The 16514-nt window shown below is 48.2% G+C and overlaps 1 protein-coding gene across 3 annotated transcripts in view; it reads right to left on the bottom strand.

Moving 5' to 3' along the window:
- RAB3IP (RAB3A interacting protein) overlaps positions 1 to 16514 on the bottom strand; it is a 266787-nt gene that overhangs the window by 94477 nt on the left and 155796 nt on the right. For all 3 annotated transcript variants that reach the window (XM_078673902.1, XM_078673904.1, XM_078673903.1), the window contains exon 4: positions 15023 to 15118. In XM_078673902.1, the coding sequence (XP_078530028.1) occupies positions 15023 to 15118 (96 nt within the window). The remainder of the gene's footprint in view (positions 1 to 15022; positions 15119 to 16514) is intronic.

Below are 16514 nucleotides of genomic sequence, written 5' to 3'. Positions count from 1 at the left end.
TACACGAAGAGTTCATGTTACCACGATAACAAAACCAACCACCGCACCTTGTTTGCATATAGTGCCTATTGTCCATGCACTGCAGTGAAGAACAAGTTACTTACCTTCGGTAACGATATATCTGTAAGAAACAGTAGTTAGTATTAGATTCCTTACCTTAGAATATCCCCAGGCGTCAGTCTGGATCCGGAAACTTTTGTGTAGCAGTACCCCTGCGCGTCGGTAGGCGTCGTCTGCAGGCGTCCCCTGCGGCTCCGCGTCGTCGGCGTCGTGCGCCGTGATGATGTCGCTGGAGTATATAGACGCCGCCTCCGCGCGCTGACGTCAGTTCTTTGCACACAGCTTTTCCGCGCCAGAACACGCAGAGCCATGTGAGAACTAACACTGGTGCCATTTGAAACTAGGGCCCTGAAAGGGATGTCCTTAACCCTAGGTATCAGTTCGCAGAACGGGGAGGACGGGTGGGGCGGTAAGGAATCTAATACTAACTACTGTTTCTTACAGATATATCGTTACCGAAGGTAAGTAACTTGTTCATCTGAAAGAAACAGGTTAGTGTTAGATTCCTTACCTTAGAATAGATACCCCAGCAATACCAACCCCGGTGGTGGGTCTGCGAACCAATACAAACCTACACCAGAAAGTCCTGGAGGACCGAACGGCCAAAGAAGCCATCCCTCCGGACTTGACTGTCCAGGCAGTAGTGCCTCGCAAAGGTGTGCAGCGAGGCCCACGTAGCCGCCTGGCAAATGTCCTGCAAAGGGACTCCCCGGCCCAGGGCAGTAGTAGCCGCCGTGGCCCGAGTGGAATGGGCCCTCAGCCCAACAGGAGGCTCCTTCCGAGCCAAAGAATAGCATGCTTTGATGCACAGGACGACCCACCGAGAGATGGTCCGTTTCTGTACCGCCCTTCCCTTCTTCTCACCCACGTAGCCAACAAACAGTTGGTCATCCACCCGGAACTGGCGTGTGCGATCCATATAAAATGAAAGCGCACGTTTTGGGTCCAGACGATGGAGCCGCTCTTCATCCTTTGAAGGATGCGGAGGCGGGAAGAAGGAGGGTAAGGTGATGGACTGCCCGATGTGAAAAGCAGAAACTACTTTGGGCAGGAAAGAAGGCCTAGTCCTAAGAACCACCTTGTCAGGATGGACGGACAAGAAAGGAGGTTTAACAGAAAGAGCCTGGAGCTCACTCACTCTCCTGGCAGAGGTGATGGCAACCAGGAAGGCCGTCTTTAAAGTGAGAGGACAGGAATGAAGCGGCTCAAAGGGAGCGCACATCAAGAATGTCAGAACCAGGTTCAAGTCCCACTGAGGCATCACGAACGGAACAGGAGGATACATGTGCGTGATGCCTTTCAAGAATCTCAGTACAATAGGGGACTTGAATAAAGATGGCTGATCAGGTAGCCTTAAGAAGGCGGAAAGGGCAGAAAGGTAGCCCTTGATAGTGCCCAGAGCAGAGCCCTGCTGGGCAAGAGAAAGAAGGAAGAGGAGAACCTCGGAAAGAGGGGCAGAAAGGGGATCCACAGCCTTTGCTGTGCACCATGCCACAAATCTGTTCCACCGGCAGGCGTATACCGACTTTGTGGAGGGACGCCTGGCTGCCAGAATCACATCACAGACCTCAGGAGGCAAGTCGAATGGCCTCAACTGTCGCCGCTCAATCTCCACGCATGGAGGTGGAGGCTGGACAGGTTCGGGTGGAGGACCGTCCCCTGCTGCTGCGACAGAAGGTCCTCCTGAAGGGGCAGACGGATCGAGGGACCGACTGACATGCTGAGTAGCTCGGGATACCAGTATCTTCGAGCCCAGTCCGGAGCCACAAGGATAACTTGGGCCCGGTCGCGCCTGATCTTCTTCAGCACTCTGGGCAGAAGTGGTATAGGCGGAAAGGCGTACAACAGACCGCAGCTCCACTCGCGCCAAAAGGCGTCGCCGAGCGAGTGCCGTCTTGGAAACTCCAAAAAGCAGAACTGATGACATTGCGCGTTCTCTTCTGTGGCGAATAGATCTAACCAAGGCTCTCCCCATTTCTGAAAGAGGCCGTTCGCCACGTCCGAGTTCAGACGCCATTCGTGATCCACCGAGCACCGACGGCTGAGTTCGTCCGCCCTGGCGTTCAGAGAACCTGCCAGGTGTTGAACCGTCAGAGTCACGCCCTGACGTTCCAGCCATTGCCAGAGGCGCAGAGCCTCCTGGCAAAGGGTCCACGACCCCACACCGCCCTGTTTGTTGCAGTACCACATGGCGGTGGTGTTGTCCGTGAACACCTGCACTACACTCCCGTTGACAAAGGGGAGGAATGCCTTCCGTGCTAGGCGAATCGCCCGCAGCTCCAACATGTTGATATGGAGCCGGGACTCCGCCGGAGACCAGATGCCTCTGATCTCTGCCTCTCCCAAGTGGCCTCCCCAGCCCTGGAGGGACGCGTCCGTCACAACTACGTGCTCCGGTTGGGGAAGAGAGAGGGATCTGCCTCTGACCCAATCGCGGTCCGTAAGCCACCACTGCAACTGTCTCGCAGTGCCCTCCGAGATCAGGACATGGTCGGACAGGTTGCCCTGATGCTGGGCCCACTGAAACTTCAGGTCCCACTGCAGAGCCTGCATCCGCCACCTGGCGTGATGCACCAGAAGGATGCAGGAGGCCATCAGCCCCAGAAGCCGCAGCGTCAACCTGACCGAAACCCGGGACAACGGCTGAAAGATGGGAATCAGAGCCCGAATATCCCGGACCCGCCGTTCCGGAGGATAAACCCGAAACTGCGCCGAGTCGAGAACCGCTCCGATGAAAAGGAGCTTTTGAGAGGGACACAGGTGTGATTTCGGCACATTGATGGAAAACCCCGGCTCGTGCAGGAGGTCTGCCGTCATCTGAAGGTGGTGGACGACTGTTTGGGGCGAGCCCGCCTTCAACAACCAGTCGTCGAGGTAGGGGAAGACTGAAACCCCTAACCGGCGCAGATGAGCTGCGACCACCGCCAACACTTTCGTGAACACCCGTGGGGCGCTGGTAAGGCCGAATGGGAGCACGATAAACTGAAAGTGCTCGTGGCCTACCGTGAACCGCAGGTAACGCCGGTGGGCCGGCAGGACGGGGATGTGAAAATACGCATCCTGCAAGTCCAACGCTACCATCCAGTCTTGTGGGTCTAGAGCAGCCAAGACCTGAGCCAAAGTCAACATCTTGAACTTCTCCTTCCGGAGGAAGCCGTTGACGTTCCGTAGGTCCAAGATAGGACGTAGGCCCCCTTTGTCCTTCTTGGGCACCAGAAAGTAGTGGGAGTAGCAACCACACCCTACTTCTGGCCCAGGAACGAGCTCGATGGCCCCCTTGGCCAAGAGGGCCGTAACTTCCTCCTGCAGAAGTGTCAAGTGGTCCCCCGACACACGGTGGTTCTGCGGTGGCATGGCTGGAGGAGTGGACTCGAAGGGGAGGGAGTAGCCCCTTCGGACGAGCTGCAGCACCCACCTGTCCGATGTAATCGTGCGCCAGCGGGAGTGGTGATGGCGAACCCTGCCACCCACTGGCGTCACATGGGCCCGAAAGCTCGGACTAGGAAGATTTGGAGGCTGCTGCGGGGGGAGGTGTGGACTGACCTCGCCGCTGCCCTCTACCGCCACCACGGCGGAATCCACGACCGCCACCGCGCTGGGGAGCGTTCTGCGGCGCGTGGCTGGCAGCACTCGTGGGACCGCCCCGTCCCTGGCCACGAAAGGGGCGAAACGAACCCGGTTGCTGGCGCTGGGTCGAAAGACCCAAGGACTTGGCCGTGACCCTGGAGTCCTTGAAGCGCTCAAGCGCGTTGTCCGCCTTGTCACCGAACAGGCGACTGCCATCGAAAGGCATGTCCATGAGGGCATTCTGGACATCCGGCGAGAAGTTGGCGGATCTCAGCCAAGCATGGCGACGAATCGCCACCGTCGTGGACATAGCCCGTCCCAGCGAGTCGGTCGTGTCAAGACCACACCTTATCGAATACCTCGCCGCGTCCCGGCCTTCAACCAAGGCCTGGTTGAGCTTGTCCCGCACCTCCTGCGGGCATTGCGGCAGACACTCCGCGACCGTGTCCCACAGAGAGTGGGTGTAGCGGCCCAAGAGGCATGCGGTATTGCAAGACCGCAGTCCAGCACTCAAAGACGAAAAGACCTTCTTGCCAAATTGGTCATATCGCTTCGATTCCCGATCGGGCGGAGCCGACGGGAATGCGGACTGGGAAGTGGAGGCCTGGATCACCAGACTCTCCGGGGAGGGATGGGTGGAAAGGAAGGCAGGGTCGTCCGAACACGGACGGTGACGCCTGGCAACGTTCCGGTCAACCGGTGCACCGGAAGCGGGCCTGGACCAGGTGCCCAAAAGGACATCCGTCAGGGCCTCATTAAACGGCAGCAGAGGCTCCTGTGGGCATGACTGCGGTTTAAATACTTCGGTGAGGATGTTAGGTTTCACCTTAGCGACGGGGAGCTCAAGGCTCAAGGCCTTGGCAGCCCTCATCAGGACCACCGAATATGCAGCCCCCGCCTCCGACGCCACAGGGGAAGGCGAGACAAACCCAGGGTTGGGCGACTCGTCCAGACCACTGGCATCACCTAAGTCACCTACCCAGTCCACGTCATACTGGCAGGCTCGTGACAAAGGGTCCTCAGACCCCTCCCAACCCTCTCCATAATCGTCCTCATCGCCATAGTTCGAGTCGACGATATAAACCGGCTCCTCGGAGCCAATGGGCCCCAACGGCGCTGGACTCGGCGTCGGACGACGCCGGTCCGACTCCGCGTCAGGAGTCAGAGAGGGAACGGGGGTGGCGCCGCGCGGAGGCGGCACCACGGGTTGCCCCAATGGAATCGGCGCCAAAGAGGCCGGTGGACCAGCCGGCGACGACCCTGAAGGGCCCAGCGGCGCCGGGGCCGGAGCACTCGGCGGCGTCGGGGCAGGTGCACCCGAACCGCTCGGGCTCCCAGACGGGACCGACGGGCCCGCAGGCGCCGTAGGCCCCGCCGGAGGAGACATCACCCTCATAGCCATGAGGAACTCCTCAATCTCCTCGCGCGACGCGCCTTCCCCAGGGACCGACGGGTATGGGGCAGACGGCGTCGGCGACCCACGCGGGGGTGGGGCCACCCGAACCCCCGGCCGCATCACGCGGGCGTCGGGGGAAGTCGGGGGTACGATGACGACGCCCCGACCTCTTGTGTCGCTTACCTGATGAACCGGAGGAATGGTGGCGACTCCCGGAGCGCTCATGGCGGCTCCGCGATCGCTCCCTCGACCGCTCCCTCGACCTCCGACCGGACCGGGACCGCTCTCGACGCGGGGCCGACACTCGGAGCTCGAGCAGCTTGCGGGACCGCTCCCGTCTAGCTTTACCTGTCAAGGCCCGGCAGTCGACGCAGGACTCCACGTCGTGGTCCGCGCCCAGACACCGGAGGCAGAGTCGATGGTGGTCGGTGACCGACATCTTTCGGTCGCACCCGTCGCAACTCTTAAACCCGGGCATCCTACCGGCACCTTGAAGAAAGAGTTAAGTTAACAAAACTTGGTCAAAAGACCGGAGTACTGCTCTTCGGATCTGCGCTAACTGGCGCGGAAAAAAGAAGAACTGACGTCAGCGCGCGGAGGCGGCATCTATATACTCCAGCGACGTCATCACGGCGCACGACGCCGACGACGCGGAGCCGCAGGGGACGCCTGCAGACGACGCCTACCGACGCGCAGGGGTACTGCTACGCAAAAGTTTCCGGATCCAGACTGACGCCTGGGGATATTCTAAGGTAAGGAATCTAATACTAACCTGTTTCTTTCAGATAGGATAAATGCTACCCCAGTATTCTGATCTGTTGCCTATTGTTTGCATGCAGCCCTCTGCAGCATGCACCCTGTCTCGCTGGCTGAGCTAGTTTGACTAAGGCAGTAAACATATAGCACAGCAGCTCACAGAAAAGGTGTTTAAAACACCATCTAGAGACTGAGGATTCTGCAACCCACAATTGTATAAACTAACCTTGACCGTCCGTTCAAAGCGATTGGAATCTATCAACGTCAAAAACAGGGCATGAATTAACCCTCATGTCCCACTTGCCATTTCTTAGAAATATTTGTCACTGCTTGTATGTAAAAAGAAAAAAAAGATGTGGCTTAAACATCTCATAAAGATGCACAATTTCAGGGAGAGTTTAAAACAAAACAAAAAACTTCAGTAGATCTCACCACGCAAGCAGTCGAAAGACACAACTACTTAGCTGTGACCCAGGGAACGGTCAAACAGACAAGAAGTGAGGACACACGCTGACCAAAGAGAAACAGGCAAATGAGGGTGACTATAAAGCCAACCAATGGTAAGTAGTAGGCCCTAAGCTCCCTATAAGCAAATAAAATGTCTTGCAAGTGGCAGCACATGTCTAACCAGCAGACTAAAGGCAAGTAAAGTCACATTTTCTATATTCACAAAATCAAAAGACCGCAAAAAACGTAAATAAAACCCTAGGTCGCGTGATCAATTAAGGGAAGAGCAAATTACTCCAATTTTTAGCTTATTCTCATGGAAAAACAGATTCAACATGGAAGAACAAAGATCTTGTATGGGGCAGGTTATGTCCTTAAACTGCTAGAGTATTGAACAGGCTCCTAAGTCCCATTTATGCCACAAAAGGTACCACTGACCTTCAGACAGCATATTCTAATTATAGAGCCATGGCCAACTGTAAAGTGAAACAAAGGACAAGGGAGTTTGTTGAGAAACCTTAGGAACCACAAAAGCTTATGTACACATAAACACTTTGTTAAGAATTGTGAATGAAGATAAACAAAAACATCCATGTGCTCCTGTATGTAAATATATAGTAGCTAAGGCTCCACTCCTACTGTCCTCTGGGGTGGATTTAACAAATTAATGACAGGCATGCTGGCTTCATGTGGCCTTAGGACTTGCCCTCTTTGACATTACAGGATTTCAATTTATGTTGGGAGAACTGCGAACCCTAATACATTACATTCCGAAAACGTACAGCAGCCAATGAATTTTCATGAAAGGTAGTACGCCTCCATATTCAAATTGCCACAGCAGTGATGCGGTCTACATTCAGCAGAGCTCTCCATTCAGAACCATTTAGACAATCGAGCATCAACCAATCGCTAAGGCCATGCTCATAGAAATCTAAAACACAAATCTACTGCTAACAGGATGCAGTTGAGGGAGCAGTCAAGAGTTTAATGGCCTGCAGTGGTTGAGATACACAAAACAATCCAAGGGCTTATTTGAATCTAGGAGAGGTGTCTGCAGTGGGCGTGCTGTGGTGGAAATTTTTATTTGTTGCTAAATGTTGCATCTAAGGACATATTGCTTGGTCTGTTTGTAGAGGCCTAAATGCACTGATGTAATAGTGAAACTGTAGCCACCACATCTCCATGGGCAGAAGCTAATTGTATGTGGTCACATTAGTTCTGGGTATCATTTTACATGCTCATGTTTAAAATTGACATATTTTCTTGAACTTGACACACATTTGCTTGCATGCCTGTATACAACAATATTCTCTGAAATGACCTTGCTCATATTCACATTCACATTCCTTCATAGACATATTATCAGAGCCTTGAACATTCTGTACGAGGGCTAAATTCACTGCGCAGAATGTTGTTGTTTGTTATTGTCCTCTCAGCGACAGCTCTGTCGAGACAGAATCAATAATGGTGGTCTGACTGGGGCTTCGGCATGGAAATATGGGTGAAGTTTATTGCAATAATTAACACCTCTCTGCGGCAGGGATCCATTCCGGTCTCTCTGAAAGCCGGCCAAGTCCTCCCCATTTTGAAAAAGCTGATGCTAGATCAAGCTTCCCCTATAACTTCAGACCTATCTCCAACATCCCTCTCTTAGCTAAAGTGTTGGAGAAATGTGTACAACAGCAACTAAATCAACACATCAACAACTTTCACCTACTTGATGACTTCCAATGTGGATTCAGACCCAGGCACAGCACCAAAGCGACCATGCTCCACATAGCTGATGATACCGACCAAGCCCTCGACCAAGGGAAAACCTTCCTCCTAATCCTCCTAGATCTATCCTCGGCCTTTGACATGGTCAACAATGTAAAACTACTCGAATGCCTCAAACTCAGTATGTGATTGTATGGCTCAGTTCTAGAATGGTTTAGGTCATTCCTCCAAGACCGATCACAGAGATTCCTAATCAGCGGCAACCTATCGGCTCCCTCTCCAGTCCTGGTTGGAGTCCCTCAAGGATCAACCCTGTCCCCTATCCTCTTCAACCTCTACCTTGAACCTCTTGCCGAAGTTCTACGCTCAGCGAATATCTCCTACCATATGTACGCTGACGATACTCAGATCTACATCAAAACCTCATTCCTCGAGGAGAGTTTCTCCCTGGATGGAGCACCGAAAGTGACTGTCCAATGGCTCGCCTCAAATCAACTCAAACTCAACGCAAAGAAAACAGAATTTCTCCTAATTTCCCCCCAAAAAACAATCCAGAGAGGCAGACATGGATTAAGGCTATCACAGCCTTAGATTGTCCACCGACCATCGTGGACTTGGCCAAATCTCTGGGAATTATCCTGGACAGCAATTTGAACATGTGGGACCACATCAATGCGATGGCCAAATCAGCCAGATTCCACCTGAGCTACCTTAGGAAACTGAAACCCTTCCTCGACACTGCCGACCTAAAAATGGCAGACCAAGCATCATCTCCAGACTGAAATATGGCTGCTCTACCCTCTCTGGTTTACCCAATATCTCCCTGGCACCTTTAAAAGCCTGCCTCAACACTTCTGCCAGACTTCTTACGAGCTCAAGAAAATTCAACCACACTTCTCCACCACACCTGAAAGCTTTGAACTGGCTTCCTCTTGAGGCTAGAATACAGCTTAAACTGGCCTGCATCACACACAAGGCCTTATACTCCAACTCCCCTGCTTATCTTGCACAGAAACTTGTGGTATCCGGAGGAATCAGATACTCCCGATCCGCCAGAGACCTCCTGCTACAACCTGCATGCTTCCGGAAAAAAAAATGTATTGGGCCTTCTCTGGGGCCGCTCCATGAATATGGAACTCTCTCCGCCCGCCATCAGAAGAATCCCTTCTCTGGCACACTTCAAAAAGGAGGCCAAAAAATTCCCTATGGGAAAATTCCTTGGTTAAATATTGCCTCCAACTAGCACGGAGACCCTGATCAACTCCCGACTAGCGCGTCCCCTTGGATTGCCTAGTCACCTCTCCTAGGAACCTAGGGACTTCTCTCGAGTAACTATAATCCAAAGTGTACATACGTGTCCTCTATCCTTTATAGATCCTGCACCCTGCTCCTCTTTACCTTTTGTATATTATTGTGATTCCAAGCCTATTGTACATTTCTATGATTCCTGCAAAGCGCTCTTATATCCGAACGGGTCAAGTTCGCGCTCTATAAAACACAAAAATACATATATAAACAACATCACTCCCTTGTTTAGGGAGAGGACCATTTCGCTGACGCTGTTGAGGTCTCCCCATGCTGGAATTCCAGCCCAGCTGATTCATGTCTGCATCCTGCGAAGGATGGTGCCCAGCTCTACACCAAGAAGGGCTCCCAGATGATAGATGCCCACAGGAAACTGGGGAGTAAGTTCACCCTCGGGGATTCTGGCAGATTAACCCACCCTAGGCACACTAGGATAGAGACCACTAGGTAGGAGAATAGCTATAACTATACTAAGATACAAGCATATAATCTATGTAACAGCACAATGGTTGGACTGTTGATTTTCTTTACCATTCTTGTGGTGCTGATTACTGTTTTGTTTCCTTCTATTGATAATTACAGCGCATGCATTTTACACAAGAATCTATTTGCTTCGACAAAAATTTGAAATGCCAATGAGAGTATTTCTTGTCTTTCCCTTTGGGCATGCATGAGTTACCAAATAAAAGGGCTTTAGATCCGTTTCCATGATCTGCTTCAGGAGTCAGGGTTGTAATGTTCGGAGGTTCCACATACCACCTGTTACCTTGCTAGGTTAGGGGTACAGATGGTGCAATGTAAGCTAGCCAGGACTAGGGCCACCATATCCTGATAGTGTGCGTGGACTCAGTTAGTGGAGCACACTTTTGATGTTTATGTTGTGCAAAACGCACAGTTTGACTGAGAAAGTATGAACTCTACAACATGACGGCACCAATGTTCTAACTTGGGTACTTAGTTAATGGGTCTCCAGAGTAGTTTTTCTTTTGTGTGCCCAAAGCCCCTACTCACCAACATACCGGAGACGTCCATGGAGGTAGGGAAAAAATAACTCTTCTTAGCTAAGTAGGGAAACCTTATTTCAGGATGCAGGTTGTTCATGCTTGAACCTGGAAAAGGGCCTCCGAACTTAAAATGACCCACTCTAGATTACACATATTCCAAATGCTTCAATAACTAACTAAGACAGTGTTGCCGGGATTCTGCACAAACACAGAACTAAGCATAGGATTATGGAACCTTAGTATAAAGGGACAGAGTCATCCTACTAACTTAGTACTCATGAGACAAGGACCGACTAGCTATAGTGTCTCGTGCCCTCCTACTCACTTACAGAGGAACAAGTGATTAGACAACCCAGAACACAACACTCCTGAGTCTCTCTGGAATCGCGGTTACAAGACACACCCTTTCGCTCACACTCTTGTACCTGTCCACAATAAGATCTAACAGAGACACAAACAAGTTTAAAATATTTATTTTAACGAACGTGCTCTAATATGAAGTATACATGCCACAATAAGCAGAAAAATGCATAACACAAATACGGTCAGCATTGCAAGTAATCCGAAGATCATAAAAGTAGTTGTCATAGTGAGAGACAGAGAATGCCTAACCTCCCTCCCCCTGCACAGACGCAGGATGATTATATATTAGAAGATCTCTGGGTGTTATCTGCAGACCCCGTACCTCAGTCTATAGATGGAAGCTCTACATTTTTCCCCCCAGAGTTTTATATGGCACAAACTTGACCCGAAGGTATCCGGTATCAGAGAGCTTTACATGAGCACCAGTTGCGTTACATAAGGACACATTTGTTTTTGTTAGGCAAGTGGTTCCCCAGATTTAAGCTCCACGCCATAGCCATTAGCCCACAACCTCTCCCCATCACCTACACCGTAGGTGCTGTCATGTTCTGCTCCCTGGACAGGTCCCACTCCAAGTGTGTGCAACCTATCCGTGTATTCCGATAAGACCAATGTACGTTTTCCAAAACAACAGCTGCATCTGTATGTTTTGCGTGGGTGCTAGGGCCTCACCGGAACAGAATAACAAGGGAAATTGTTCGACCTGGTTCGCAATGTTCTGACTAAATCCCAGGAACCTCCAAAGTGAGAACACAACAGTGGGCTCTCATGTAAAAATATCAAAAGAAGCATTTGCAAAATAAGCTCATGTAGTAACGTGTGCAAAGCAGCGGACAGTCTGCAGCTCGCTCATGCAAACTTCGGGAAGACAACGACGTACCCATGGGCCATGTGATAACAGGTGGTTCTACCACTTAATTGCAGACATGCACTAACACGTTACAACAACATGGGCTCCCACAAACTGGATGGGGATGTTACCATCGTGGTAGAGGCCCACGAAGCGTGCACAACAGAGGTGCTTCATTCGTGGGTCACATTCTCGGCAGTAAATGCCACCACAGGGAATTTTCACACATGCACTGGAGTAGCAGTACCTAACCAATACAGAACATATGAGGATTTGGAAATAACACTCACTTATCAGGAACACATGAACTGGCTCCCAGGCACCCTACCACATATATCAGAAAAAATCAGACTAGGTCCCTTCAGTAATGAGGGAGCAACACGGACAGTTCTAGCCAGATATGCACAATATCCAGCAAACATTACAGATCTAGAATTTAGAGTACTATACTGAGATTTAGTTAAACTCTGCAAACATCTAGTACACCATAAAGGCTGTCCCACAATGGGCTGCTTAAGCTGCACAACCACAATTGGCTATGCCTGGAATCAGTCCCGTAACCATTAAAATAATTTTGGGTAAGGTTCCCAGCAGACAGGATGAGATTCTGTTCTGGGCTGTACAGAAAACAAATCAACTTGAAGCAGTGTTTTCCCATACAGGATCACCAAGAAAAACAGAATGCTCAGATTATGCTTGCCAATGGGAATGTCTCCCAGGTGGAAGACTCCCCCACTTGGGGCACAGTCTTTGCTGTAGTTTATACAAGAAAGCATGGTAACCTTCATTAGCTGTTATGTCTGAGGTGCTTAAACAGATTCAAAATAAGTATGGGGGAGCCCCAGCCCTGGACTCAGAGATGAAATTAATGGGCAATTTTGCCAGACTATTATCAATCATACTAAGCAATATAAAAGGGGAAGCAGCAGCGTTGGTTATACACCAGCGACTCACGCAGGTTGTTTGGGTAAATCAGGAGCGCAAACTACCTAAAATTATTGAAGAAACAAATACATCTGTAGATACAGATCATTTGGAACCCAGACCTAATAAACCACAGCCTAAGGGAAATTCTGAAAAGGATAACTAAAAGCAGGCACCTGTGTCTTCTAAAAATGGTGGGATAGTAAGAAAAATAAAGAGAAGAATATAACACGGGCGGATCTCCTCAATAGGAGTCCTCTGAAAAACATCATAACTTGCGTAACCGTGATACAATTAAACAGCCTGATAGGTATCAGTAAACTGATTCACAACCTTCTTGTTCCTTTCAGGAATCATCTAAAAAATACTAGGAGAGAGGAGGACAATCAGAGCATAGATCAGAGGAGTATGTTAAATCGAAGAAGGACCTCCAACAGTCTACTGATTTCATAACAAAAAAAGAAGACAAACCTACACAGTCAAAGCCTCAATTTAAAAAGAAGAATAAGCGACTGGGATCAAGGCAAAGCATGCCACAGATATTGAGTACTCTGCTTGTGGGAGTGGGCCTTGACCATGCTACATGCATATTTGCTGTACAAAAAGAGCACAGCACAGCGCTAATGAACAGTATACAGCGCAAGAAATATAAAACCACATAAGACATATCAAATGAAGTTTTCTGCCAAAACATAGCGCCTTAAAGCAGGTACTTGAATGCATTTAGCGCTCTAAGATTTCTAAAGCGATTCTGTAAATTGCCCCAAGGGTATAAGAATAGCCCCAGGCTGTTTTCAGCTCGTGTAACAGAACTGTTACAACAACTTGATGACCAAGCACTGTCCTATGTGAATCAATGACACATACCTAAAGGATGATGATTTATCAACAAAATTAGCCATAGTAGATTGCACAATTTTTGGATTAGCTCACATGCGTTATAAATTTAAATTACGAAAAAATCAAAGATTGACTGACTATCTCAGTGTCCTGTTCTTGGGATACAAGTTGTTAAATAAAGGCAAAAGTCTTGCAACACATTTCTTAGAGAGTTATGCGCTTTTACAACCTCCAAACACATTGAAAAAAACTCTAAATCAATATTGTCCCATAGAGATCGATACAATTCAATAAAACAACATGTCCAGCTCCCTACTACCAATTGCTCCACTAAGTAATGTAGTTGTTGGTTAATTAAGACTATGGGCCTGATGTACGAAACTGCGCACCAACTTTTTGCAAATAGAAAAGAATGTTGAGACCCCACTCAGGTACTAATAGGTCAGTTCACAAAATTCTGAACCTTGCTGGCCCGCAATCCACCTTATTGCATCAAAATTCATGAGGTAGGTCGCAAATTGCTCCAGACTACTATTGGATGCATCCACTGGGATGGTGACCTGCTGGGGTCAACAGACTACCATGTCTGTGATTGCATTTAAATACCGTATGTTATTTTTAATGGCATTTAGATAGAAACTTTTTTCATTTTATTTTTTTAAGTTTGTTGGGGAGTTGGCAGTGGTCTGCCTACTCTCCAACAAACTTTATATTTTACATTCACAAAGGGAAAGGAGTATCAAGGGAACGCATTCCGTTTTGCAAAGGTGGCACAACCCCAACTTATGAGCTGTCAACTTTTCAATGTTTTGCAATCAGATTACGATCCCAAAACATTGATAAATACCATAACAAATCGCTATTAGGAAAAGACGCATAACACACCCCTTCAATATAGCAATTCATTATGCCTTTCTAAACCCATTTTGTGATTTGGTAACATCATGTTACTGAATTGCAACATTGGTTTAGTAGATTTAAAAAAGTCATTTTGAGGAAGCATGCCCCATGATTTTGGGATTCACAGGCTTTGTGACCACAAAATGGCTTTTAACGTCATACCCTATGTTTGGAGCATTTAACTTTACCTTGAAGGACATTTCTGTATATGAATTTTTTCATTAGTACACTATGATTCCCAATATTTCATTGTTCTTATGTTTCCTTTTAATCCATTGATTCATTATTTCGTCTTTGCTATCTTCACTAGCTAATTCCTTGTGTATATGTACTTACCTGGTAATATTGCAAAGAATGTCTCAGTTTATATATGTTCTCCTACCCATCTTCTACTCCATACATCCTATTCTACACATCTTCTCCTCCACACACTATATATGAAGTTGCTTTTTCTCCTTCTATATCACACTGAATTCACACACAGATTCACCTTCTCGAAGTTATTATAATCCAGCTCTCTAATATCTATTGTTTATTTGTCTTTTTTAGTTTCATACCATTTAAGTGAATGCCTTAGCATTTATCCGAGTTAAAATCTCACGATGTGCACCAGACTATATATAGTCTCTGGGTCACAATTTTATCCCTTCTGGCTTTAGTGGCCTTCTCTGCCACTCTAAATTAGCAAAACATACATGTAAGAAGAAGGGGCCTATATGTAAAATACATTCAATAATATTGATCCTGCAAAGCTGTGGGATCAATGCACTGCGCTGACTTTGAGACTCAGTATGCAGGTGAGCCAGAACCCACAAATTACTAATTTAGATGGGCACTTAAGAAGCAAGTTGTCTCTTATATGAAATCCTACGCAAAGATAACTAAAAAACAAACCTCAAACAAACTAGCTGTAAGCTCTTCCAGCTCCTGTCCAAGTTGGTCCCGGACCTTCGAGAGTCTTTCACATTCTTCATCTTTTAACTTTAGCTCCTAAAAAGAACAGTTCATGAAAGAAAAACAGATGTTATAATTTTTATTCAGAACGAAGCCAAAAGACACGCATAGGCAAAATACAAACTGTTTCACTTACCGGCTCAAATTATTAAAGTAACAATCTGACCTTCTACATAATATCCTTTTTCTTTAGTTTACTCAATGGAATGACTGCCCACTTTGGCAGTCAATTCAGCAACAGGGACCATTCCCCCAAAGTATTAAAATGGCAAGGGAGTCCTGCAAAACACCGGGCTAGTTGCAACATTTAATAGGTACATCAAACTTCTATTTTAAGCAATACTGTGCCAGTAGGAGGGCACAGGCAGGTAATTATTTTATGGGTGTGACGTTTGTGCAGGAACTGCTCATTACATGGAAAAATAAGTTCCTGGGAGTGCCATTATCCCTTCATATACTGCTACTGTATAACAGACACATGAAACTTGAAATGATGTTATTCTATGCAGTCAAACTCATGCAGACAGTAAATGATTACCTTTGTGTGAGCAAAGAAAGTAAAGCGGCTAGAAGGCAATACTTACTGAATAGCAGGAGGGATAGATGCATACAAACTTGGAGGACATACTTATACTGCCATGAAGACCAATGAAGTAAATTGCTTAAACAACATTTATGACACCACAAAGCTCCACAGGTCTGATGAAGCGACTGGCTGGAGCCCTACCGCTTGAGGGAGCATGAATCAGAACTATTAATAGCTCCACACCAGGCTGACAAGGCACATCAGCCCCTCAGTGACCTGATAAATGGAAGTAGGAAGGTGGTCTTTATCCCAGAACTATCAGCTGAGGAACAGAGCGAGGAAGTGTTGGGCAGCTTTTGGTCACATATTCTTTCTGACCACTGGATATACCATGTCCGACAGAGTAGCTATATGAATCAAGGCAGAGGTGACTAAGATGCTGGAACTACTTAAGGGCTTTTATAGTGCATCGACCAACCCAATGTTACTAGTACCTAAGCAATTGTGTGACCTGAGCTTGTGTGTGGACTCCGGGGTCTCAGTACTTTTACCTAGACAGTTGCTAATACACTTTTCAAGCAGACATGCTTTCAGATGAGTCGTACCTAGTAAAGGCATTTGTATTTTTTTTATTTAACCAGTGGGAACAGGAAACTCACGTTGATGCAAGGAGCCAATCATTTGCTGGCCGGATTTGAGGAATTCTGTACTGACCATCTGCAGGCATAGTAGTCTTCCATGGCAGCTGCAATGAAATGAACATCTTGGACACCTCGTAAAGAAGACTGGTAATCTCTCCTAGTTGGACCCTGCACAGCAGAAGGTCAGACTGACCATAAGGGCACCAAAGGCCTGTTTAGTCATCATAGGAAGTGAACCTCAGGCACAACGTGGGGAAATGGACAG

The sequence above is a fragment of the Lissotriton helveticus genome, chromosome 1_1 (assembly GCF_964261635.1).
Source record: "Lissotriton helveticus chromosome 1_1, aLisHel1.1, whole genome shotgun sequence".
In the NCBI taxonomy this organism is placed as follows: Eukaryota; Metazoa; Chordata; class Amphibia; order Caudata; family Salamandridae; genus Lissotriton; species Lissotriton helveticus.
This window is presented reverse-complemented; position numbering and strand designations above follow the sequence as displayed.